The following is a 27,502-nucleotide window of genomic DNA, read 5'->3' on the forward strand; positions in this document are numbered from 1 at the left end:
CTGATCACTATGGTGTGTCTAGGGGTCCCTCCTGTTACACTAATCACTACATGGTGGGTCTGGGGTCCCTCCTCTTACGCTGATCACTATGGTGGGTCTGGGGTCCATCCTGTCGCTGATCACTATGGTGGGTCTGGGGGTCCCTCCTGTTACGCTGATCACTATGGTGGGGTCTGGGGTCCCTGCTCTTACCTGATCACTATGGTGGGTCTGGGGGTCCATCCCTGTTATGCTGATCACTATGGTGGGTCTGGGGTCCGTCCTGTTATGCTGATCACTATGGTGGGTCTGGGGTCCCTCCGTTACGCTGATCACTATGGTGGTCTGGGGGTCCCTGCTCTTATGCTGATCACTATGGGGGTCTGGGGGTCCATCCTGTTACACTGATTCACTAATGGTGGGTCTGGGGGTCCCTCCTGTTACACTGATCACTATGGTGGGTCTGGGTGTCCCTCCTGTTACACTGATCACTATGGTGGGTCTGGGGGTCCCTGCCTGTTACACTGATCACTATGGTGTGTTGGGGTCCCCGCTCTTACTCTGATCACTATGGGTGGTCTGGGGTCCCTGCTCTTACCTGATCTCTATGGTGGGTCTGGGGGTCCCTCCTGTTTTGCTGATCACTATGTGGGTCTGGGGGTCCTTCCTGTTACACTGATCACTATGGTGGGTCTGGGGTCCCTGCTCTACGCTGATCACTATGGTGGTCTGGGGGTCCCTCCTGTTTTGCTGATCACTATGGTGGGTCTGGGGGTCCGTCCTGTTACACTGATCATCACTGGGGTCTTGGGGTCCCCGCTCTTTAATACGCTGATCACTATGGTGGGTCTAGGGGTCCCTCCTGTTTCGCTGATCACTATGGTGGGGTCGGGGGTCTCTCCTGTTACGCTGATCACTATGGTGGGTCTGGGGGTCCCTCCTGTTACACTGATCACTATGGTGGGTCTGGGGTCCCTCCTGTTACACTGATCACTATGGTGGGTCTGGGGGTCCCACTGTTACGCTGATCACTATGGTGGTCTGGGGTCTCTCCTGTTTACACTGATCACTATGGTGGGTCTGGGGGTCCCTGCTCTTATGCTGATCACTATGGTGGGTCTGGGGGGCCCTCCTGTTACACTGATCACTATGGTGGGTCTGGGGGTCCTACTGTTTACCTGATCACTATGTGGTCTGGGCTCTGTGGGGGTCACGACTGTGGATTAGAGGGGAAGAGCGCCCCTGGTGCTCACATCACTGGTGTAATAGAAGCCGCAGCATCGCCCTCCTGTCAGAGACACCTCCACACTGCCGTGAGGAGTCCCTCCTGTATACGCTGCCCCTCCTGTATACGCTGCCCGTGAGGAGTCCCTCCGTATACGCTGCCCTCCTGTATACGCTGCCCGTGAGGAGGTCCCTCCTGTATACGCTGCCCCTCCTGTATACGCTGCCCCTCCTGTATACGCTGCCCCTCTGTATACGCTGCCCCTCCTGTATACGCTGCCCCTCCTGCATACGCTGCCCCTCCTGCATACGCTGCCCCTCCTGTATACAATGCCCCTCCTGTATACCCTCCTGTATGCCCTGCCCCCTGTATACGCTGCCCCTCCTGTATACCCTCCTGTATACGCTGCCCCCCTGTATACCCTCCTGTATACGCTGCCCCTCCTGTATACGCTGCCCCTCCTGTATACCCTCCTGTATACGCTGCCCCCTGTATACGCTGCCCCTTTTGTATACCCTCCTGTATATGCTGCCCCCTGTATACCCTCCTTATATGCTGCCCCCCTGTATACGCTGCTACTCCTGTATACCCTCCTCTATATATGCCCTTCCTGTATACCCCCCCTGTATACGCTGCTCCTCCTGTATATGCTGCCCCCCCTTTATACCCTCCTGTATACGCCGCCCCTCCTGTATATGCTGCCCCTCCTGTACGCTGCCCCCCTGTATACTCTGCCCCTCCTGTATACGCTGCCCTTCTGTATACTCTGCCCCTTCTGTATATCCTCCTGTATACGCTGCCCCCCCCCCTGTATACCCTCCTGTATACGCTGCCTCCCCTGTATACGCTGCCCCCTGTATACCCTCCTGTATACGCTGCCCCTCCTGTATACGCTGCCCCTCCTATATATGCTGCCCCCCCTGTATACGCTGCCCCTCCTGTATACACTGCCCCCAGGCCTGTATTTAGAGTTCATGCTGCCCTAGGCACTTTGCATGCCGAGGCGCCCCCCCCCCCCCCCCTCGAACTAGTGCCCCCTTCCCCTCGGTACTGGCAGGTTACATGCATGGTGTATACCCTGGCACAGCTGGCAGGCCGGAAACTCCAGCACCCAGTACTACTGAGCGGCACCCCCCGACTGTCAGTAGTACTGGGGTGCCCTTTGCTTGATGCCCGCTCTTCTCATCATCAGACGTGATGGAGGAAGGAAGGAGGGCGGGGACTTAATTTGGGGACCGCTTCTGTCCAGTGTCGGACTGGGGCACCTGGGGCCCACCAATATAGAACCAGTGAAACACGACATGCTGACCCGCTCCTTTCCTGGATTTATCTGTATCTGTGACAAATCTCAGAACACCCTCCATTTATACAGCTCTCAGGGTATGCTGGGAGTTGTAGTCTCTGAGAGGACAACCTTGTAATGACTGTGTGCAGAGTCTCCTGGTGGCTGCAATCTGTGGGTGACAACCATCAGCCCTGAAGGTCCAGCAATACATCTGTCTACACTGTACTACAACTCCCAGCATATCCTGGGGCTGCAGACTGTCAGTACATGCTGGGAGTTGTAGTGCCTGCAGCTGTTAGGTCCTAGGAGGCTTTGTGGGAGATCAGAATACATAGATCTGTGGGGGCTCAGTGCAGGGAAGTGACCCAGAACATCACTAATAGGGGATAGAACAACAACATCTCCCCCTATCCCCTATTAGTGATGTTCTGGGGTCACGTCCCTGCACTGAGCCCCCACAGATCTATGTATTCCTATATGTCGTATAATGCACCTAGGAACCCAACTAGAACAGCTGCAGGCACTACAACTCCCAGCATATCCTGAGAGCTGCAGACTGTCAGTACATGCTGGGAGTTGTAGTGCATGCAGCTGTTGTAGTTGGGTCCTAGGTGCATTATACACTGGATACTTTGTGGCATATAAGAATACATAGATCTGTGGGGGCTCAGTGCAGGGACGTGACCCCAGAACATCACTAATAGGGGGGGGGGGGGAGATGTGTTGTTCTATCCCCTATTAGTGATGTTCTGGGGTCACTTCCCTGCACTGAGCCCCCACAGATCTATGGTATTCTGATCTCCCACAAAGCATCCAGTGTATAGGACCCAACTACAACAGCTGCAGGCACTACAACTCCAGCATGTACTGAAAGTCTGCAGCCCTCAGGATATACTGGGAGTTGTAGTACCTGCAGCTCTTGTAGTTGCATTCTAGTTTAAAAGTTTGTGCTAGTGTACTGTAGTGACCGCAGGGCTGTGTCAGTACACTACCGCAAACCATACACTGACCCCAATGGTACACAGGCTCTGCACACTATAGAAGTGATTACAGTGCAGTTACTAATGACTCACAGGTGACGTCTTCTCCGATTGCCGTTGCTCACTTTTTTCTTTCTTCTCCATCTGGTGCAGCCATCATGATGACTTCTCCGACCACAACTAGTCTGCAGGGGCAGCTGGGGGTGACTGGGGAAGGGAGGCAGCTGGGGGTGACTGGGAAAGGGAGGCAGCTGGGGGTGACTGGGGAAGGGAGGCAGCTGGGGGTGACTGGGAAAGGGAGGCAGCTGGGGGTGGCAGGAGGAACAGCTGGGGTGATAGGGGGAGGGGGAGAAGCTGGGGAGTAGCTGGAGTGACAGGGGGAGCAGGAGAAGCTGGGGAACAGGGGGAGCAGCTGGGGCGATGAAGGCAGCTGGGGCAATGGGGAGAAGCTGGGGCGACAGGGGGAGAAGATGGGGTGGCAGGGGGAGGGGGATAAGCTGGGGTGACAGGGGGGAGGGGGAGAAGCTGGGGAACAGGGGGAGCAGCTGGGGCGACAGGGGGAGGGGGAGCAGCTAGGGGTGGCAGGGGGAGAAGATGGGAGGGCAGCTGGGGTTGCAGGGGGAGAACCTGGGACGACAGGGGGAGAAGCTGGGGAACAGGGGGAGCAGCTGGGGCGACAGGGGGGCAGTCGGGTTAACAGGGAGGGGAGAAGCTGGGGAACAGGGGGAGAAGCTGGGGCGACAGGGGGAGGGGGAGCAGCTAGGGGTGGCAGGGAAAGGCGGAGAAGCTGGGTAACCGGGGGAGCAGCTGGGGCGACAGGGAGGGAGAGCAACTAGGGGTGGCAGGGAAAGGGGGAGAAGCTGGGTAACAGGGGGAGCAGCTGGGGCGACAGGGGGAGGGGGAGCAACTAGGGGTGGCAGGGAAAGGCGGAGAAGCTGGGTAACAGGGGGAGCAGCTGGGGCGACAGGGAGGGGGAGCAACTAGGGGTGGCAGGGAAAGGGGGAGAAGCTGGGTAACAGGGGGAGCAGCTGGGGCGACAGGGGGAGGGGGAGTAGGGGGAGAAGATGGGAGGGCAGCTGGGGTGGCAGGGGAGCAGAGGGACCAGCCGGGGGGGGGGGGGGGGGGGGGCGCAGAGAGACCAGCTGGGGGGGGATGCAGAGGGACCAGCTGGGGGGGGGATGCAGAGGGACCAGCTGGGGGGGGATGCAGAGGGACCAGCGGGGGGGGATGAAGAGGGACCAGCGGGGGGGGGATGCAGAGGGACCAGCGGGGGGGGGGGATGCAGAGGGACCAGCGGGGGGGGGATGCAGAGGGACCAGCGGGGGGGGGGGGATGCAGAGGGACCAGCTGGGGGGGGATGCAGAGGGACCAGCGGGGGGGGATGCAGAGGGACCAGCGGGGGGGGGGATGCAGAGGGACCAGCGGGGGGGGGGGATGCAGAGGGACCAGCGGGGGGGGGGATGCAGAGGGACCAGCGGGGGGGGGATGAAGAGGGACCAGCGGGGGGGGGATGAAGAGGGACCAGCGGGGGGGGATGAAGAGGGACCAGCGGGGGGGGATGAAGAGGGACCAGCGGGGGGGTCAGTCGGGCGGTAGGGACAGAGGCAGGCTGGGAAGGAAGGTCCCCCTATGCAGGGCCGGCGTGAGCTTCCGGTACAGACTGTCACACAGGCCGGAAGCTCACAGTGCAGCCCCGCGATGCCCGAACTTCCCTGCTCAGCAGCGTGCGTGTGACGTCATCACGCCGGCCCTGCATAGGGGGACCTTCCTTCCCAGCCTGCCTCTGTTCCTACCGCCCGACTGTCCCCCCGCCACCCCCCCCGCACCACCCGGGCGCGGATGTCAGCGGCGGGGCGGCGGAGGGGGTAAAAAAAAAAAAAAAATTAAATAAAAAAAGAAATGTGTCCTGCGGGTGCCTAGTGGCAAATACGGCCCTGACTGCCCCTCCTGTATACGCTGCCCCTCCTGTATACGCTGCCCCCCCCCCCTGTATACCCTCCTGTATACGCTGCCCCCCTGTATACCCTCCTGTATACGCTGCCCCCCTGTATACCCTCCTGTATACGCTGCCCCCCTGTATACCCTCCTGTATACGCTGCCCCCCCCCCCCTGTATACCCTCCTGTATACGCTGCCCCCCTGTATACCCTCCTGTATACGCTGCCCCCCCCCCTGTATACCCTCCTGTATACGCTGCCCCCCTGTATACCCTCCTGTATACGCTGCCCCCCTGTATACGCTGCCCCTCCTGTATACCCTCCTGTATACGCTGCCCCCTGTATACGCTGCCCCTCCTGTATACCCTCCTGTATACGCTGCCCCCCTGTATACGCTGCCCCCCCTGTATATGCTGCCCCTCCTGTATATCCTCCTGTATATGCTGCCCCCTGTACACCCTCCTGTATACCCTGCCCCTCCTGTATACCCTGCCCCTCCTGTATACGCTGCCCCCTGTATACGCTGCCCCCTGTATACGCAGCCCCCTGTATACGCTGCCCCTCCTGTATACCCTGCCCCTCCTGTATACGCTGCCCCCTGTATACGCTGCCCCCTGTATACGCTGCCCCCCTGTATACGCTGCCCCTCCTGTATACCCTCCTGTATACGCTGCCCCCCTGTATACGCTGCCCCTCCTGTATACCCTCCTGTATACGCTGCCCCTCCTGTATACCCTCCTGTATACGCTGCCCCCCTGTATACTGTTCCCCTCCTGTATATCCTCCTGTATACGCTGCCCCCTGTATACGCTGCCCCCTGTATACGCTGCCCCCCTGTATACGCTGCCCCTCCTGTATACCCTCCTGTATACGCTGCCCCCCTGTATACGCTGCCCCTCCTGTATACCCTCCTGTATACGCTGCCCCTCCTGTATACCCTCCTGTATACGCTGCCCCCCTGTATACTGTTCCCCTCCTGTATATCCTCCTGTATACGCTGCCTCCTTGTATACGCTGACCCTCCTGTATACGCTGCCCCCCTGTATACGCTGCCCCTCCTCTTAACGCTGCCCCTTGTATACCCTCTTGTATACGCTGCCCCTCCTGTATACGCTGCCCCTCCTGTATACCCTCCTGTATACGCTGCCCCTCCTGTATACCCTCCTGTATACGCTGCCCCTCCTGTATACCCTCCTGTATACGCTGCCCCTCCTGTATACGCTGCCCCCTGTATACCTCCTGTATACGCTGCCCCCCCTATATACCCTCCTATATACGCTGCCCCCCTGTAAAACTCTCCTGTATACGCTGCCCCCCCCCCTGTATACGCTGCCCCCCTGTATACCCTCCTGTATACGCTGCCCCTCCTGTATACGCTGCCCCTCCTGTATACGCTGCCCCCTGTATACCCTTGTGTATACGCTGCCCCCTGTATACCCTCGTGTATACGCTGCCCCTCCTGTATACGCTGCCCCCTGTATACCCTCCTGTATACGCTGCCCCTCCTGTATACGCTGCCCCTCCTGTATACGCTGCCCCCCCTATATACCCTCCTGTATACGCTGCCCCCCCCCTGTATACGCTGCCCCTTTGTATACGCTGCCCCCCCTATATACCCTCCTGTATACGCTGCCCCCCCCTGTATACCCTCCTGTATACGCTGCCCCTCCTGTATACCCTCCTGTATTCGCTGCCCCTCCTGTAAACCCTCCTGTATTCGCTGCCCCCCTGTATACGCTGCCCCTCCTGTATACGCTGCCCCCTGTATACCCTCCTGTATACGCTGCCCCCTGTATACCCTCCTGTATACGCTGCCCCCCCTGTATATCCTCCTGTATATGCTGCCCCCTGTATACCCTCCTGTATACGCTGCCCCCCCCTGTATACGCTGCCCCTCCTGTATACCCTCCTGTATACGCTGCCCCTCCTGTATACCCTCCTGTATACGCTGCCCCTCCTGTATACCCTCCTGTATACGCTGCCCCTCCTGTATACCCTCCTGTATACACTGTACACACTGCTGGGACTTGTAGTACCACATCTGTATGGCGTTTAGGCAGGGCCGTCATCACACATACAACTGTGTCAGGATTGGCAGGGCACCCCTCTGAGGGACCCCCCTATATATCGTATACCCCTCTGAGGGACCACCCCTATATATCGTATACCCCTCTGAGGGACCCCCCTATATATCGTATACCCCTCTGAGGGGACCCCCTATATATCGTATACCCCTCTGAGGGGACCCCCTGTATATCGTATACCCCTCTGAGGGGACCCCCTGTATATGGTATACCCCTCTGAGGGGACCCCCTGTATATCGTATACCCCTCTGAGGGGACCCCCCTATATATCGTATACCCCCCTGAGGGGACCCCCTGTATATGGTATACCCCTCTAAGGGGACCCCCTGTATATGGTATACCCCCCTGAGGGGACCCCCTGTATATCGTATACCCCTCTGAGGGGACCCCCTGTATATGGTATACCCCTCTGAGGGGACCCCCTGTATATGGTATACCCCTCTGAGGGGACCCCCTGTATATGGTATACCCCTCTGAGGGGACCCCCTGTATATGGTATACCCCTCTGAGGGGACCCCCTGTATATCGTATACCCCCCTGAGGGGACCCCCTGTATATGGTATACCCCTCTGAGGGGACCCCCCTATATATCGTATACCCCTCTGAGGGGACCCCCCTATATATCGTATACCCCTCTGAGGGACCCCCTGTATATCGTATACCCCTCTGAGGGACCCCCCTATATATCGTATACCCCTCTGAGGGGACCCCCCTATATATCGTATACCCCCCTGAGGGGACCCCCTGTATATGGTATACCCCTCTGAGGGGACCCCCCTATATATCGTATACCCCTCTGAGGGACCCCCTGTATATGGTATACCCCCCTGAGGGGACCCCCTGTATATGGTATACCCCCCTGAGGGGACCCCCTATATATCGTATACCCCCCTGAGGGGACCCCCTGTATATGGTATACCCCCCTGAGGGGACCCCCTGTATATGGTATACCCCCCTGAGGGGACCCCCTGTATATGGTATACCCCCCTGAGGGGACCCCCTGTATATCGTATACCCCCCTGAGGGGACCCCCTGTATATGGTATACCCCTCTGAGGGGACCCCCTGTATATGGTATACCCCTCTGAGGGGACCCCCCTATATATCGTATACCCCTCTGAGGGACCCCCTGTATATGGTATACCCCCCTGAGGGGACCCCCTGTATATGGTATACCCCTCTGAGGGGACCCCCTGTATATGGTATACCCCTCTGAGGGACCCCCTGTATATGGTATACCCCTCTGAGGGACCCCCTGTATATCGTATACCCCTCTGAGGGACCCCCCTATATATCGTATACCCCTCTGAGGGACCCCCTGTATATCGTATACCCCTCTGAGGGACCCCCCTATATATCGTATACCCCTCTGAGGGACCCCCTGTATATGGTATACCCCTCTGAGGGACCCCCTATATATCGTATACCCCTCTGAGGGACCCCCCTATATATCGTATACCCTTCTGAGGGACCCCCCTATATATCGTATACCCTTCTGAGGGGACCCCCTGTATATGGTATACCCCCCTGAGGGGACCCCCTGTATATGGTATACCCCCCTGAGGGGACCCCCTGTATATGGTATACCCCTCTGAGGGACCCCCCTATATATCGTATAGCCCTCTGAGGGGACCCCCTGTATATCGTATACCCCTCTGAGGGGACCCCCTGTATATGGTATACCCCCCTGAGGGGACCCCCTATATATCGTATACCCCTCTGAGGGGACCCCCTGTATATCGTATACCCCTCTGAGGGGACCCCCTATATATCGTATACCCCTCTGAGGGGACCCCCTGTATATCGTATACCCCTCTGAGGGGACCCCCTGTATATCGTATACCCCTCTGAGGGGACCCCCCTGTATATCGTATACCCCTCTGAGGGGACCCCCTGTATATGGTATACCCCCCTGAGGGGACCCCCTATATATCGTATACCCCTCTGAGGGACCCCCCTATATATCGTATACCCCTCTGAGGGGACCCCCCTATATATCGTATACCCCTCTGAGGGACCCCCTGTATATCGTATACCCCTCTGAGGGGACCCCCTGTATATCGTATACCCCTCTGAGGGGACCCCCTGTATATCGTATACCCCTCTGAGGGGACCCCCTGTATATGGTATACCCCTCTGAGGGGACCCCCTGTATATGGTATACCCCTCTGAGGGGACCCCCCTGTATATCGTATACCCCTCTGAGGGGACCCCCCTGTATATGGTATACCCCTCTGAGGGGACCCCCTTGTATATGGTATACCCCTCTGAGGGGACCCCCTGTATATGGTATACCCCTCTGAGGGGACCCCCTGTATATGGTATACCCCTCTGAGGGGACCCCCCCTGTATATGGTATACCCCTCTGAGGGACCCCCTATATATCATATACCCCCCTGAGGGGACCCCCTGTATATGGTATACCCCCCTGAGGGGACCCCCTGTATATGGTATACCCCCCTGAGGGGACCCCCTATATATCGTATACCCCCCTGAGGGGACCCCCTGTATATCGTATACCCCTCTGAGGGGACCCCCTTGTATATGGTATACCCCTCTGAGGGGACCCCCTGTATATGGTATACCCCTCTGAGGGGACCCCCTGTATATCGTATACCCCTCTGAGGGGACCCCCTATATATCGTATACCCCTCTGAGGGGACCCCCTGTATATGGTATACCCCCCTGAGGAGACCCCCTGTATATGGTATACCCCTCTGAGGGGACCCCCTGTATATGGTATACCCCTCTGAGGGGACCCCCCTATATATGGTATACCCCTCTGAGGGACCCCCTGTATATGGTATACCCCTCTGAGGGGACCCCCCTATATATCGTATACCCCTCTGAGGGGACCCCCTGTATATCGTATACCCCTCTGAGGGACCCCCCTATATATCGTATACCCCTCTGAGGGGACCCCCCTATATATCGTATACCCCCCTGAGGGGACCCCCTGTATATCGTATACCCCTCTGAGGGGACCCCCTGTATATCGTATACCCCTCTGAGGGGACCCCCTGTATATGGTATACCCCTCTGAGGGGACCCCCTTGTATATGGTATACCCCTCTGAGGGGACCCCCTGTATATGGTATACCCCTCTGAGGGGACCCCCTGTATATGGTATACCCCTCTGAGGGGACCCCCTGTATATGGTATACCCCTCTGAGGGGACCCCCTGTATATGGTATACCCCTCTGAGGGGACCCCCTGTATATCGTATACCCCCCTGAGGGACCCCCCTATATATCGTATACCCCTCTGAGGGGACCCCCTGTATATGGTATACCCCCCTGAGGGGACCCCCCTGTATATCGTATACCCCTCTGAGGGGACCCCCTGTATATGGTATACCCCTCTGAGGGACCCCCCCTATATCGTATACCCCCCTGAGGGGACCCCCTGTATATGGTATACCCCCCTGAGGGGACCCCCTGTATATGGTATACCCCTCTGAGGGGACCCCCTGTATATGGTATACCCCTCTGAGGGGACCCCCTGTATATCGTATACCCCCCTGAGGGGACCCCCTGTATATGGTATACCCCTCTGAGGGACCCCCTATATATCGTATACCCCCCTGAGGGGACCCCCTGTATATGGTATACCCCCCTGAGGGGACCCCCTGTATATGGTATACCCCCCTGAGGGGACCCCCTGTATATCGTATACCCCCCTGAGGGGACCCCCTGTATATGGTATACCCCCCTGAGGGGACCCCCTGTATATGGTATACCCCCCTGAGGGGACCCCCTGTATATCGATGCTGGTAAATCCTATAGAGCGATATATCGGACCTCAGCCTCACAACACTGGTCATGTGACCTCTGCAAGAGTCTATAGAGAGGACTGTAACAGAATGGGAATATGTGGTGTTACTCTGCCATCTAGTGGCCACCATCTGTACTGCAACACATTGCAATACCCAGTCATAGTATCAGAGAGGACACAGTGACCATCTGCAGAGGTCAGGGGTGTAATAATCTGCAGGGTATATCACTGTATTAGGAGGAAGAGAGGACAGAGCAATGTTCTGCATAGGTGTCAGGGGTGTAATAATCTGCAGGATATATCACTATGTATCAGGAGGTAGAGAGGACAGAGCGTTGTTCTGCAGAGACGTCAGGGTGTAATAATCTGCAGGATGTGATGGATATTATAATGAGCGGTGGTCTCTTGCAGTCCTCAGGTACGACCATCACTGTAGACATTGCTGTTATGGGGGAGGCCCATGGGCTGATCAGTGACCTCCTGGCCGACCCCTCGCTGCCCCCCCATGTCTGCTCCTCACTCCGAGCCGTCAGTAACCTCCTCAGCACCCAGCTCAACTACCAGCCCATCCACAGGGCCCGAGGCAACGTCACCGACAACAACGCCTGCTCCGACTCTGAGGAGGGCTCCGAGAAGGGCGACAAGATGACCATACCAAAGGTCAGTACCCCAGCACCACTGTCACCTCCAGAGCTGCACTCACTATTCTGCTGTTACATCCTGTCTCATCCTCCAGAGCTGCACTCACTATTCTGCTGTTACATCCTGTCTCATCCTCCAGAGATGCACTCACTATTCTGCAGTTACATCATGTCTCATCCCCCAGAGCTGCACTCACTATTCTCCTGTTACATCATGTCTCCTCCTCCAGAGCTGCACTCACTATTCTGCTGTTACATCACGTCTCATCCTCCAGAGCTGCACTCACTATTCTGCTGTTACATCATGTCTCATCCTCCAGAGCTGCACTCACTATTCTGCTGTTACATCCGGTCTCATCCTCCAGAGCTGCACTCACTATTCTGCTGTTACATCATGTCTCATCCTCCAGAGCTGCACTCACTATTCTGCTATTACATCATGTCTCATCCTCCAGAGCTGCACTCACTATTCTGCTCTTACATCCTGTCTCATCCTCCAGAGCTGCACTCACTATTCTGCTATTACATCATGTCTCATCCTCCAGAGCTGCACTCACTATTCTGCTATTACATCATGTCTCATCCTCCAGAGCTGCACTCACTATTCTGCTCTTACATCCTGTCTCATCCTCCAGAGCTGCACTCACTATTCTGCTAAAACATTATGTTTCATCCTCCAGAGCTGCACTCACTCTTCTGCCATTATATCATTCTGATGTTTGAGGCAGTAGGCAGCAGATGAGTGAGCGCAGCTCTGGAGTATGAGGCAGCCCTGATCATGTGGTTGTGCTTGCAGCGGTTGCGGAGAAGTCTTCCATCTGGATTGTTGCGCAGAGTCTCCTCCACATGGACCACAACCACCTCAGCCACCGGTCTCCCGACCCTGGAGCCGGCGCCGGTGCGTAGAGATCGCAGCGGCAGCATCAAGCCGACTGACAGCAGGTACCTGGGGGGGGGTCCCGGGAGGCTTCTCACAGCTGAGGATTTGTTACACTGTGTCTGATCATTGCTCTTCTTCTCCGTCCAGTGCTGCTGTCCCTGAGGGGTGGAGCGCCGCCCTGCCGGGGGCCATGGGGAAGAGCCGCTCCTTCTCCACAGCATTAGTCGTGTCCAATGTCAATCACCTGAGCTCAAAGAGGAGACAAGGTGAGAAAGACAGTGACAACCCCCTCCCCCGTCACCTACAGTGACAACCCCCTCCCCCGTCACCTACAGTGACAACCCCCGTCACCGACAGTGACAACCCCCTCCCCCGTCACCGACAGTGACAACCCCCTCCCCCGTCACCTACAGTGACAACCCCCTCCCCCGTCACCTACAGTGACAACCCCCTCCCCCCGTCACCTACAGTGACAACCCCCTCCCCCGTCACCTACAGTGACAACCCCCTCCCCCATTACCGACAGTGACAACCCACTCCCCCGTCACCTACAGTGACAACCCCCTCACACCCCCCCATCACCTACAGTGACAACCCCCGTCACACTCCCCCATCACCTACTCCCCCATCACCTACAGTGACAACCCCCCTCCCCCGTCAATTAAAGTGACAACCCCATCACCTACAGTGACAACCCCGTCACCTACAGTGACAACCCCCATCACCTACAGTGACAACCCCGTCACCCTCCCCCGTTACCTACAGTGACAACCCCTGTCACCTACAGTGACAACCTCCTCACCCTTCCCCATCACCTACAGTGACAACCCCCTCACCCTCCCCCATCACCTACAGTGACAACCCCCCTCACCCTCCCCCGTCACCTACAGTGACAACCCCCATCACCTACAGTGACAACCCCCTCACCCTCCCCCTCACCTACAGTGACAACCCCCTCACCTACAGTGACAACCCCCTCACCTACAGTGACAACCCCTGTCACCTACAGTGACAACCCCCTCACCCTCCCCCATCACCTACAGTGACAACCCCCCTCACACTCCCCCATCACCTACAGTGACAACCCCCGTCACACTCCCCCATCACCTACAGTGACAACCCCCCTCACACTCCCCCATCACCTACAGTGACAACCCCCCTCACCCTCCCCCATCACCTACAGTGACAACCCCCTCACCCTCCCCCATCACCTACAGTGACAACCCCCCTCACCCTCCCCCATCACCTACAGTGACAACCCCCTCACCCTCCCCCATCACCTACAGTGACAACCCCCGTCACCCTCCCCCATCAATTAAAGTGACAACCCCATCACCTACAGTGACAACCCCGTCACCTACAGTGACAACCCCGTCACCCTCCCCCATCACCTACAGTGACAACCCCGTCACCTACAGTGACAACCCCCATCACCTACAGTGACAACCCCGTCACCCTCCCCCGTCACCTACAGTGACAATCCCGTCACCTACAGTGACAACCCCCATCACCTACAGTGACAACCCCCTCACCCTCCCCCATCACCTACAGTGACAACCCCCTCACCCTCCCCCATCACCTACAGTGACAACCCCCCTCACCCTCCCCTGTCACCTACAGTGACAACCCCCATCACCTACAGTGACAACCCCCCTCACCCTCCCCCGTCAATTAAAGTGACAACCCCCATCACCTACAGTGACAACCCCCATCACCTACAGTGGCAACCCCGTCACCTACAGTGACAACCCCCATGACCTACAGTGACAACCCCGTCACCCTCCCCCGTCACCTACAGTGACAACCCCCGTCACCCTCCCCCGTCACCTACAGTGACAACCCCCTCCCCATCACCTACAGTGACAACCCCCCTCACACTCCCCCATCACCTACAGTGACAACCCCCGTCACCCTCCCCCGTCACCTACAGTGACAACCCCGTCATGCTCCCCCGTCAATTACAGTGACAACCCCCCTCACCCTCCCCCGTCACCTACAGTGACAACCCCCATCACCTACAGTGACAACCCCGTCACCCTCCCCCGTCAATTAAAGTGACAACCCCCATCACCTACAGTGACAACCCCGTCACCTACAGTGACAACCCCATCACCTACAGTGACAACCCCCTCACCCTCCCCCATCACCTACAGTGACAACCCCCCTCACCCTCCCCCGTCACCTACAGTGACAACCCCCCATCACCTACAGTGACAACCCCCTCACCCTCCCCCGTCAATTAAAGTGACAACCCCCATCACCTACAGTGACAACCCCCATCACTTACAGTGACAACCCCGTCACCTACAGTGACAACCCCCATCACCTACAGTGACAACCCCGTCACCCTCCCCCGTCACCTACAGTGACAACCCCCTCCCCATCACCTACAGTGACAACCCCCCTCACACTCCCCCATCACCTACAGTGACAACCCCCCTCACACTCCCCCATCACCTACAGTGACAACCCCGTCACCCTCCCCCGTCACCTACAGTGACAACCCCGTCACGCTCCCCGTCAATTACAGTGACAACCCCCCCTCACCCTCCCCCGTCACCTACAGTGACAACCCCCATCACCTACAGTGACAACCCCGTCACCCTCCCCCGTCAATTAAAGTGACAACCCCCATCACCTACAGTGACAACCCCGTCACCTACAGTGACAACCCCGTCACCTACAGTGACAACCCCGTCACCCTCCCCCGTCAATTAAAGTGACAACCCCCATCACCTACAGTGACAACCCCGTCACCTACAGTGACAACCCCCATCACCTACAGTGACAACCCTGTCACCCTCCCCCGTCACCTACAGTGACAACCCCCTCACCCTCCTCCGTCACCTACGTATAAGTGACAAGCGCTGAGCACAGGGGGCGCCTGGGCTGAGCTCTCTATCCCCCTGCCCCGGTGCCGGTCCTTACTGCAGTCCTGGCGTTCTATTCCCGAGCTGCTGCTGCTATAGGAATCTGCTGGGGCAAATACAGGAGGCGCCTGGGCTCAATGATAAGGATGATGGGGGTGATTCTAGTAATGATGATGGGGATAGTAGTAATGATGATGGGGATAGTAGTAATGATAGTGATGATGGGGATAGTAGTAATGATGATGGGGATAGTAGTAATGATGATGGGGATAGTAGTAATGATGATGGGGATAGTAGTAATGATAGTGATGATGGGGATAGTAGTAATGATAGTGATGATGGGGATAGTAGTAATGATGATGGGGATAGTAGTAATGATAGTGATGATGGGGATAGTAGTAATGATGATGGGGATAGTAGTAATGATAGTGATGATGGGGATAGTAGTAATGATAGTTATGATGTAGATGGTGATGATGGGGGTAGTGGTGATGATAATAATGATGGGGGTAGTGATGGTTATGATGATAGTAGTTATAATACTGACGACAGAGGGGATGATAATGATCTTGTTGATCCTCACCTCCATCAAGTCTTATCCTGCAGTCACCTCCAGAGCTGCGCTCACAGTGCGGCTGGCTCTTCTCTCTCTGACGCTCTTCTCTCTGCTCCTCAGGTATACCCCCCAGCATTTCTCCGCTCTCCTCACCCTGTCATTCTCCCATTCACGGGACACCGGCCCCCAGTCCCACCATAAAGAACTTCCCCCCACAATTTACAGACACTGACGGCAGCCGCCAGAACCTGCACAAGACCCTGACATGCAGCAAAAGCGCCCCGGACATCCCCGAGACGCCGCACGAAACTCCCGGGTTATGTAGCAGGTTAGTGCTGACTGCCCTGTGTCCTGCAACATAGTATTTTAGCACTCATCACTGATACCATGTGTTATCCTCCAGAGCTGCACTCACTGTTCTGCTGTTACATCCTGTCTCATCCTCCAGAGCTGCACTCACTGTTCTGCTGTTACATCCTGTCTCATCCTCCAGAGCTGCACTCACTGTTCTGCTGTTACATCATGTCTCATCCTCCAGAGCTGCACTCACTGTTCTGCTGTTACATCATGTCTCATCCTCCAGAGCTGCACTCACTATTCTGCTGTTACACCGTGTCTCATCCTCCAGAGCTGCACTCACTATACTGCTGTTACATCATGTCTCATCCTCCAGAGCTGCACTCACTGTTCTGCTGTTACATCATGTCTCATCATCCTCTAGAGCTGCACTCACTATTCTGCTGTTACATCATGTCTCATCCTCCAGAGCTGAGCTCACTATTCATTTATAACCGCCCTTCCATTGAGGGAAAGTTGCTAATAATAAAAGCAGCGCCATCCCTGTCCTCAGGTTGTGTGTGGTATTACAAATTATCCACATTCTCTTCAATGGAAGGGGCCTGCAACCTTCCCAACCGGCCAGGCTGTTCCTAGAAGGCGGCCATGTTTCTCTTAGCATGGATAAGCCCCTCCCCTTGGGCCCCAGATAGTACTGTACGATGTGTACTGATGTCCCGGTGTAGTTCGGGGTTCCCCTTTATAATACACACATGTCTTCCAGCTGTGGACGGCAGTACAGCCAGGAGACCCCTGCAGAGACGAGGTCAGACAGACAGGAGGAGGCGCCTACCCCTGCGCACAGGACCGGTAAGCCTCTTATTAGTGCCGCCTGTTTTATATGATAAGGATTATTATAAGAGATTACATGTTATTACAGATGACCCAGCGCACATCACCTCTGACTACGACAGCACGCATGAGACCAACAACAGTGACAGCAGCGACATCGTGCAGGACGAGGCCGAACCAGCAACGTCCAGGAGAGGCTCTGTGTGCAGGACGTACCAACCTGACGGGATAGATGTACACCCCTCCGAGGTCAGTGCACCGCAGAAGGCAGCATAGGCTCCTCCCCCTCACCCAACTGCAGGAGGCAGCATAGGCTCCTCCCCCTGACCGAACTGCAGGAGGCAGCATAGGCTCCTCCCCCTTTCCAACTAGTGGTAGTGTATACAGTGTTACTGGTAGTAGTGTATGGGGATGGGGATCATAGTAATGATAGTGATGATGTACAGCTTTTCCTCCCCAGTGTCCCAGGTTCCCCTGTATGAGTTTCTTAGTTAAATGCTGCAGAGGGGCCTTGTACAGCTTCTCCTCCCCTGTGTCCCAGGTTCCCCTGTATCAGATGCTTAGTTAGATGCTGCAGAGGGGGCCTTGTACAGCTTCTCTTCCCCTGTGTCCCAGGTTTCCCAGCATCAGATGCTTAGTTAGATGCTGCAGAGGGGGCCTTGTACAGCTTCTCTTCCCCTGTGTCCCAGGTTTCCCAGCATCAGATGCTTAGTTAGATGCTGCAGAGGGGGCCTTGTACAGCTTCTCCTCCCCTGTGTCCCAGGTTCCCCTGTATCAGATGCTTAGTTAGATGCTGCAGAGGGGGCCTTGTAGAGCTTTTCCTCCCCTGTGTCCCAGGTTCCCCAGTAGGAGATTCTTAGTTAGATGCTGCAGAGGGGGGCCTAGTACAGCTTCTCCTCCCCTGTGCCCCAGGTTCCCCAGTATGAGTTTCTTAGTTAGATGCGGCAGAAGGGGCCTTGTACAGCTTTTCCTCCCCAGTGTCCCAGGTTCCCCAGTATGAGTTTCTTAGTTAGATGCTGCAGAGGGGGCCTTGTACAGCTTTTCCTCCCCAGTGTCCCAGGTTCCCCAGTATCAGATGCTTAGTTAGATGCTGCAGAGGGGGCCTTGTACAGCTTCTCCTCCCCAGTGTCCCAGGTTCCCCTGTATCAGATGCTTAGTTAGATGCTGCAGAGGGGGCCTTGTACAGCTTCTCCTCCCCTGTGTCCCAGGTTTCCCAGCATCAGATGCTTAGTTAAATGCTGCAGAGGGGCCTTGTACAGCTTCTCCTCCCCTGTGTCCCAGGTTCCCCAGTATCAGATGCTTAGTTAGATGCTGCAGAGGGGGCCTTGTACAGCTTCTCCTCCCCTGTGTCCCAGGTTCCCCTGTATCAGATGCTTAGTTAGATGCTGCAGATGGGACCTTGTACAGCTTCTCTCCCCTGTGTCCCAGGTTCCCCAGTATGAGTTTCTTAGTTAGATGCTGCAGATGGGGCCTAGTACAGCTTCTCTCCCCTGTGTCCCAGGTTCCCCAGTATGAGTTTCTTAGTTAGATGCTGCAGAGGGGCCTTGTACAGCTTCTCCTCCCCAGTGTCCCAGGTTCCCCAGTATCAGATGCTTAGTTAGATGCTGCAGAGGGGCCTTGTACAGCTTCTCCTCCCCAGTGTCCCAGGTTCCCCAGTATCAGATGCTTAGTTAGATGCTGCAGAGGGGCCTTATACAGCTTCTCCTCCCCTGTGTCCCAGGTTCCCCTGTATCAGATGCTTAGTTAGATGCTGCAGTGGGGGCCTTGTACAGCTTCTCCTCCCCAGTGTCCCAGGTTCCCCAGTATCAGAGGAAAGATATACTGAGTGTGAAGCATAGGCAGCGTTGGGTGAATCCTCATCATCCACAGCATTTCATGATAACTGTATATTATACCCAGGCCTTTCTGTCATGTGACCCCTGGGTGGGGCAAATATGCAGCAAAGTTAACCCTTGAACTTCCATTAGTGTATGCTGTTTTGGCAGAGTGACAGGCTTATTCTTATTACATTTGAGTGTGATGTGGGCTTGGCCCCCAGTAGACTCCCTGATCTCCTCTTATCCTCAGGAGAAGCCCCTATTGGCCCCGGAGCCCCTCATCATGGAGACTATTGAGGCCCTCATGGGAGAAGTGAACAATTGGAACTTTCCTATCTTTGACCTGATGGAGAAAACAGGACAGAGGTGCGGCAGGATCCTAAGCCAGGTAAGAGATGGGGGGGGCCCTACCTATAGGGGACTGATGGGGGGCCCGTATTACCTGATAACTTATATCAATCTGCCTTAAAGGGGTATTCCTCATCTCGTGAAGCAAAAGTCTATGGTAAAAAAAAAAAATTGGGGTGTTGAGGTGTAGTGTTTTGGAGCGCTGAGGCCCTTTAACTGCTTTTCCCTGCACACTGGACCCCAGACTCCAAACTCTGCAGCAAGAAACATTCAAGAGACTGGGGGAGGTGGGGGGAATGTACATGGGTACTGCACTCCCCATATGTTTTATTCTCCAGTCACCTCCAGAGCTGCACTCACTATTCTGCTGTTACATCCTGTCTCATCCTCCAGAGCTGCACTCACTATTCTGCTGTTACATTATGTCTCATCCTCCAGAGCTGCACTCACTATTCTGCTGTTACATTATGTCTCATCCTCCAGAGCTGCACTCACTATTCTGCTGTTACATCCTGTCTCATCCTCCAGAGCTGCACTCACTATTCTGCTGTTACATCATGTCTCATCCCCCAGAGCTGCACTCACTATTCTGCTGTTACATCATGTCTCATCCTCCAGAGCTGCACTCCCCATATGTTTTATTCTCCAGTCACCTCCAGAGCTGCACTCACTATTCTGCTGTTACATCCTGTCTCATCCTCCAGAGCTGCACTCACTATTCTGCTGTTACATTATGTCTCATCCTCCAGAGCTGCACTCACTATTCTGCTGTTACATCATGTCTCATCCTCCAGAGCTGCACTCACTATTCTGCTGTTACATTATGTCTCATCCTCTAGAGCTGCACTCAGTGTTCTGCTGTTACATCCTCTCTGACTTGGTGATGCTTTCCTTCTCTTCTTCCAGATGTCTTATTGCCTCTTCGATGATATGAATTTGCTTGAGACATTTAAGATTCCGCTGAAGGAGTTTATGAACTATTTTCATGCGCTGGAAAACGGATACAGAGACATCCCCTGTGAGTGTGATTATATATATATGATGGGAGTGATGATACACTGTGTGTGATAGGAGATTAGAGTGTCAGCTCCTGGGGTCAGGGAGGATGATGGGAGTGATGATACACTGTGTGTGATAGGAGATTAGAGTGTCAGCTCCTGGGGTCAGGGAGGATGATGGGAGTGATGATACACTGTGTGTGATAGGAGATTAGAGTGTCAGCTCCTGGGGTCAGGGAGGAGGATGATGGGAGTGATGATACACTGTGTGTGATAGGAGATTAGAGTGTCAGCTCCTGGGGTCAGGGAGGAGGATGATGGGAGTGATGATACACTGTGTGTGATAGGAGATTAGAGTGTCAGCTCCTGGGGTCAGGGAGGATGATGGGAGTGATGATACACTGTGATAGGAGATTAGAGTGTCAGCTCCTGGGGTCAGGGAGGATGATGGGAGTGATGATACACTGTGTGTGATAGGAGATTAGAGTGTCAGCTCCTGGGGTCAGGGAGGAGGATGATGGGAGTGATGATACACTGTGTGTGATAGGAGATTAGAGTGTCAGCTCCTGGGGTCAGGGAGGATGATGATGGGAGTGATGATACTGTGTGTGATAGGAGATTAGAGTGTCAGCTCCTGGGGTCAGGGAGGATGATGGGGGTGATGATACACTGTGTGTGACAGGAGATTAGAGTGTCAGCTCCTGGGGTCAGGGAGGAAGATGATGGGAGTGATGATACACTGTGTGTGATAGGAGATTAGAGTGTCAGCTCCTGGGGTCAGGGAGGATGATGGGAGTGATGATACACTGTGTGTGATAGGAGATTAGAGTGTCAGCTCCTGGGGTCAGGGAGGATGATGGGAGTGATGATACACTGTGTGTGATAGGAGATTAGAGTGTCAGCTCCTGGGGTCAGGGAGGATGATGGGAGTGATGGTACACTGTGTGTGATAGGAGATTAGAGTGTCAGCTCCTGGGGTCAGGGAGGAGGATGGGAGTGATGGTACACTGTGTGTGATAGGAGATTAGAGTGTCAGCTCCGGGGGTCAGGGAGGATGGGGGTGATGATACACTGTGTGTGATAGGAGATTAGAGTGTCAGCTCCTGGGGTCAGGGAGGAGGATGGGAGTGATGATACACTGTGTGTGATAGGAGATTAGAGTGTCAGCTCCTGGGGTCAGGGATGGTGGTGATTAATAGGTAATGATGTATTGGTTGCAGTTCCTCTGTGCGGCCACTAGATGTCCCTGTTGCTTTGTGTAGATTCCTGTACATTGAGTGTTTGCCGCCTCCTGGATTTTCACCAGTTCAGGTGTTTCTCACCATTCTCCGCCCTCTTCCTGGCCCCGCCCTCTTCCTGGTGCGGCAGATGTGGTGATAACCTCCAGTTGTGTATTACAGATCACAACCGTATCCACGCAACCGATGTGCTCCACGCCGTCTGGTATCTAAGCACGCAGGCGATCCCGGGCCTCCAGACCGTGGTATCCGATCCCAGCTCCGCCAGTGACTCTGGTACTGCCCCTGCTGGTCAGAGTGTGATGGTGTAAGCTCCGCCCCCGAGCAGCCCTTAGGGTGGGGGGCGGAGTCAGTGAGTGCAGTGAAGTGTCAGCTCTTGTGCCATCTCTCCCGCAGATTCAGACGGAGGGCTCCCGCACGGACACATGGGGTACAGCTTCTCTAAGACTTACGGACGCTGGGAAGAGAGGTACGGCTGTCTGTCCGCTAACATCCCCGCCCTGGAGCTGATGGCGCTTTACGTAGCTGCCGCCATGCACGACTACGACCACCCCGGCCGCACCAACGCCTTCCTGGTGGCTACCAGTGCCCCCCAGGTAAGAGTCCGGGGCCACAGGGGGGGCTGTAATATGGGAGGGGCCACATTGTATAATGTATGGGAGGGGCTACAGTGTATAGTGTATGGGCGGGGCTACAGTGTATAATGTATGGGAGGGGCTACAGTGTATAATGTATGGGAGGGGCTACAGTGTATAGTGTATGGGCGGGGTTATAGTGTATGGGCGGGGCCACATTGCATAATGTATGGGAGGGGCTACAGTGTATATTGTATGGGAGGGGCTACAGTGTATAATGTATGGGCGGGGCTACAGTGTATAATGTATGGGCGGGGCTACAGTGTATAATGTATGGGCGGGCTACAGTGTATATTGTATGGGAGGGGCTATAGTGTATAATGTATGGGAGGGGCTACAGTGTATAATGTATGGGAGGGGCTACAGTGTATATTGTATGGGAGGGGCTACAGTGTATATTGTATGGGAGGGGCTACAGTGTATAGTGTATGGGCGGGGCTACAGTGTATAGTGTATGGGCGGGGCTACAGTGTATAGTGTATGGGCGGGGCTACAGTGTATAATGTATGGGAGGGGCTACAGTGTATAATGTATGGGAGGGGCTACAGTGTATAATGTATGGGCGGGCTACAGTGTATATTATATGGGAGGGGCTACAGTGTATATTATATGGGAGGGGCTACAGTGTATAATGTATGGGAGGGGCTACAGTGTATATTATATGGGAGGGGCTACAGTGTATATTGTATGGGAGGGGCTACAGTGTATAATGTATGGGAGAGGCTACAGTGTATATTGTATGGGAGGGGCTACAGTGTATATTGTATGGGAGGGGCTACAGTGTATAATGTATGGGAGGGGCTACAGTGTATAATGTATGGGAGAGGCTACAGTGTATATTATATGGGAGAGGCTACAGTGTATATTGTATGGGAGGGGCTACAGTGTATATTGTATAGGAGGGGCTACAGTGTATAATGTATGGGAGAGGCTACAGTGTATATTGTATGGGAGGGGCTACAGTGTATATTGTATGGGAGGGGCTACAGTGTATATTATATGGGAGAGGCTACAGTGTATATTGTATGGGAGAGGCTACAGTGTATATTGTATGGGAGGGGCTACAGTGTATATTGTATGGGAGAGGCTACAGTGTATATTGTATGGGAGGGGCTACAGTGTATATTGTATGGGAGGGGCTACAGTGTATATTGTATATGAGGGGCTACAGTGTATATTATATGGGAGAGGCTACAGTGTATATTATATGGGAGGGGCTACAGTGTATATTATATGGGAGACACTACAGTGTATAATGTATGGGAGAGGCTACAGTGTATAATGTATGGGAGGGGCTACAGTGTATATTATATGGGAGACACTACAGTGTATATTATATGGGAGAGGCTACAGTGTATATTATATGGGAGAGGCTACAGTGTATATTGTATGGGAGGGGCTACAGTGTATATTATATGGGAGGGGCTACAGTGTATAATGTATGGGAGGGGCTACAGTGTATAATGTATGGGAGAGGCTACAGTGTATATTGTATGGGAGGGGCTACAGTGTATATTGTATGGGAGGGGCTACAGTGTATATTGTATGGGAGGGGCTACAGTGTATAATGTATGGGAGGGGCTACAGTGTATATTATATGGGAGAGGCTACAGTGTATATTATATGGGAGACACTACAGTGTATAATGTATGGGAGAGGCTACAGTGTATAATGTATGGGAGGGGCTACAGTGTATAATGTATGGGAGGGGCTACAGTGTATAATGTATGGGAGGGGCTACAGTGTATATTGTATGGGAGAGGCTACAGTGTATATTATATGGGAGACACTACAGTGTATAATGTATGGGAGAGGCTACAGTGTATAATGTATGGGAGGGGCTACAGTGTATAATGTATGGGAGGGGCTACAGTGTATATTATATGGGAGGGGCTACAGTGTATATTATATGGGAGAGGCTACAGTGTATATTATATGGGAGGGGCTACAGTGTATATTATATGGGAGAGGCTACAGTGTATATTATATGGGAGGGGCTACAGTGTATAATGTATGGGAGGGGCTACAGTGTATATTATATGGGAGAGGCTACAGTGTATATTATATGGGAGAGGCTACAGTGTATATTATATGGGAGGGGCTACAGTGTATATTATATGGGAGAGGCTACAGTGTATATTGTATGGGAGGGGCTACAGTGTATATTATATGGGAGGGGCTACAGTGTATATTATATGGGAGGGGCATGGTGATTCCATGCTGGGGGTTATCCTCTCTATATGTGTACAGCCAGTGAGTGGCGCCTCCTCCTCCTGCAGGCAGTGCTGTATAATGACCGCTCAGTCCTGGAGAATCATCACGCTGCCTCCGCCTGGAACCTCTTCCTCTCCCGGCCCGAATATAACTTTTTAGTCAACTTAGACCACATGGAGTTTAAGAGATTCCGCTTCCTGGTGATTGAGGCCATTCTGGCCACCGACCTCAAGAAGCACTTCGACTTCCTGGCCGAGTTCAATGCAAAGGTCAGTTGTGAGTCCGGAGGTCCCCGGGTCACCGCAGCTCCCATCATCCATCTCTCCTCTTTCCATTATCCATCTTTCCTCCTCCCATCATCCGTCTCTCCTCCTCCCATCATCCGTCTCTCCTCCATCTCTCCTCCTCCTCCCATCATCTGTCTCTCCTCCATCTCTCCTCCTCCCATCATCTGTCTCCTCCTCCTCCCATCATCTGTCTCTCCTCCTCCCATCATCCGTCTCTCCTCCATCTCTCCTCCTTCCATCATCCGTCTCTCCTCCTCCTCCCATCATCTGTCTCTCCTCCTCCTCCCATCATCCGTCTCTCCTCCTCCCATCATCTGTCTCTCCTCCTTCCATCATCCGTCTCTCCTCCTCCTCCCATCATCTGTCTCTCCTCCTCCTCCCATCATCCGTCTCTCCTCCATCTCTCCTCCTCCCATCATCTGTCTCTCCTCCTCCCATCATCTGTCTCTCCTCCTCCCATCATCTGTCTCTCCTCCTCCCATCATCCGTCTCTCCTCCTCCCATCATCCGTCTCTCCTCCATCTCTCCTCCTCCCATCATCTGTCTCTCCTCCCTCCCATCATCCGTCTCTCCTCCATCTCTCCTCCTTCCATCATCCGTCTCTCCTCCTCCCATCATCCGTCTCTCCTCCTCCCATCATCCGTCTCTCCTCCTCCCATCATCCGTCTCTCCTCCATCTCTCCTCCTCCCATCATCTGTCTCTCCTCCTCCCATCATCCGTCTCTCCTCCATCTCTCCTCCTTCCATCATCCGTCTCTCTCCATCTCTCCTCCTCCCATCATCTGTCTCTCCTCCTCCATCATCTGTCTCTCCTCCTCCCATCATCCGTCTCTCCTCCATCTCTCCTCCTTCCATCATCCGTCTCTCCTCCTCCCATCATCCGTCTCTCCTCCTCCCATCATCCGTCTCTCCTCCTCCCATCATCTGTCTCTCCTCCTCCCATCATCCGTCTCTCCTCCTCCCATCATCCGTCTCTCCTCCTCCTTCCTATAGGTAAATGAAGAGATGGGTCCAGGAATTGATTGGACGAATGAGAACGACCGCCTCCTGGTTTGTCAGATGTGCATTAAACTGGCCGACATCAACGGCCCTGCCAAGTGTAAGGAGCTGCACCGGAAGTGGACGGAGGGGATCGTCAACGAGTTTTACGAGCAGGTGACCCCTCCCCCATTATCACAGATCCCTCCCCCCACATTATCAGTGACCCCTCCCCCCACATTATCAGTGACCCCTCCCCCCACATTATCAGTGACCCCTCCCCCCACATCAGTGACCCCTCCCCCCACATCAGTGATCCCTCCCCCCACATTATCAGTGACCCCTCCCCCTACACATTATCAGTGACCCCTCCCCCCCACACATTATCAGTGACCCCTCCCCCCACACATTATCAGTGACCCCTCCCCCACACATTATCAGTGACCCCCTCCCCCCACACATTATCAGTGACCCCTCCCCCTACACATTATCAGTGACCCCTCCCCCACACATTATCAGTGACCCTCCCCCCACACATTATCAGTGACCCCTCCCACAATGCATCTGTTTTCCAGGGTGACGAGGAAGCGAGCCTCGGCCTCCCCATCAGCCCCTTCATGGATCGCTCCGCCCCCCAGTTGGCCAAACTGCAGGAATCGTTCATCACTCACATTGTGGGACCACTATGTCACTCGTACCACTCTGCGGCCTGATGCCGGGGACCTGGATAGAGGAGAGCGACACCGACACCGACACCGAGCAGGACGATGACCCCGACACCGCCGAGGAGGAGACCGCCCCACCACCCGAGAACCCAACAAGTAAGAGATGGTCTGCAGAACATATCAATAGCTAGAGAGGACAGAGCGACGTGCTGCAGAGGTCAGGGGTGTTACAGTCTGCAGGGGGCGGGGGTGTGATAGTCTGCCAGGGGCAGGGTGTGATAGTCTGCTATGGACGGGGTGCGATAGTCTGCAGGGGGCAGGGGTGTGATAGTCTGCAGATATAGGGTGTGATAGTCTGCAGGGATTATAGGGTGCGATAGTCTGCAGTCACCTCCCTCCCTCCCTCCCCTTGCAGAGAAGAAGAAGTGTAAGAGAAAAGTCTTCTGTCAGATCCTGCAGCATCTTGCTGGAGAACCACGAGATGTGGAAGGCGGTGATGGAGGCGGAGTCACCTGAGAAGGAGGCGTCACCCCTGCTGCTCCCCGCCCCCGCTGAGATCCAGGCCATCAGGGAGGAGGAAGAGGAGAGATCCGCCCACAAGGAGACGGAGGACTCTGAGGGGGAGGTGTGAGGCCCCGCCCCCGGCAAGGCTTATACACAACACTGTAGAGGATCTATAGCGCCGGCCGCACCGCTCCCCTCCCCCGCCTCACATCCCCCTCTACCTGTGTGAGAAGGCCACACCCCCGCGGGGGAGGAGCCACATATATATATATAGAGAGAGAGAGAGATATATATATACACGTAACGGTCACTGTGAACAAACACGTAACGTCTGCGCAGCACCCGCGCTCACTCACTGCTCCGCCCTGTCCCAGGAGGCCCCCCCTCCGGACCCCCCCAAAGTGCTGAGCCCCCCCCTCCGGATGCCACAAAGTGCTGAGCCCCCCCTCCGGACCCCCCAAAGTGCTGAGCCCCCCCCCCC

At 55.0% G+C, this 27,502-nt stretch overlaps 1 protein-coding gene across 1 annotated transcript; it reads left to right on the forward strand.

Moving 5' to 3' along the window:
* Nucleotides 1–11,675: 11,675 nt before the first annotated feature.
* LOC138775684 (cGMP-inhibited 3',5'-cyclic phosphodiesterase 3A-like) lies at nt 11,676–27,496 on the forward strand. Its single transcript, XM_069955996.1, is given in 16 exon segments — nt 11,676–11,922; nt 12,700–12,845; nt 12,931–13,049; nt 16,330–16,537; nt 17,270–17,355; nt 17,426–17,586; nt 19,405–19,542; nt 20,409–20,520; nt 21,901–22,014; nt 22,135–22,334; nt 24,653–24,856; nt 25,868–26,029; nt 26,428–26,554; nt 26,557–26,673; nt 26,933–26,979; nt 26,981–27,496. Coding segments are annotated over 16 exon segments (2,322 nt in total). The 5' UTR covers nt 11,676–11,709; the 3' UTR covers nt 27,149–27,496.
* Nucleotides 27,497–27,502: the final 6 nt, after the last annotated feature.

The sequence above is a fragment of the Dendropsophus ebraccatus genome, unplaced genomic scaffold (genome assembly GCF_027789765.1).
Source record: "Dendropsophus ebraccatus isolate aDenEbr1 unplaced genomic scaffold, aDenEbr1.pat pat_scaffold_1885_ctg1, whole genome shotgun sequence".
Taxonomy (NCBI): domain Eukaryota; kingdom Metazoa; phylum Chordata; class Amphibia; order Anura; family Hylidae; genus Dendropsophus; species Dendropsophus ebraccatus.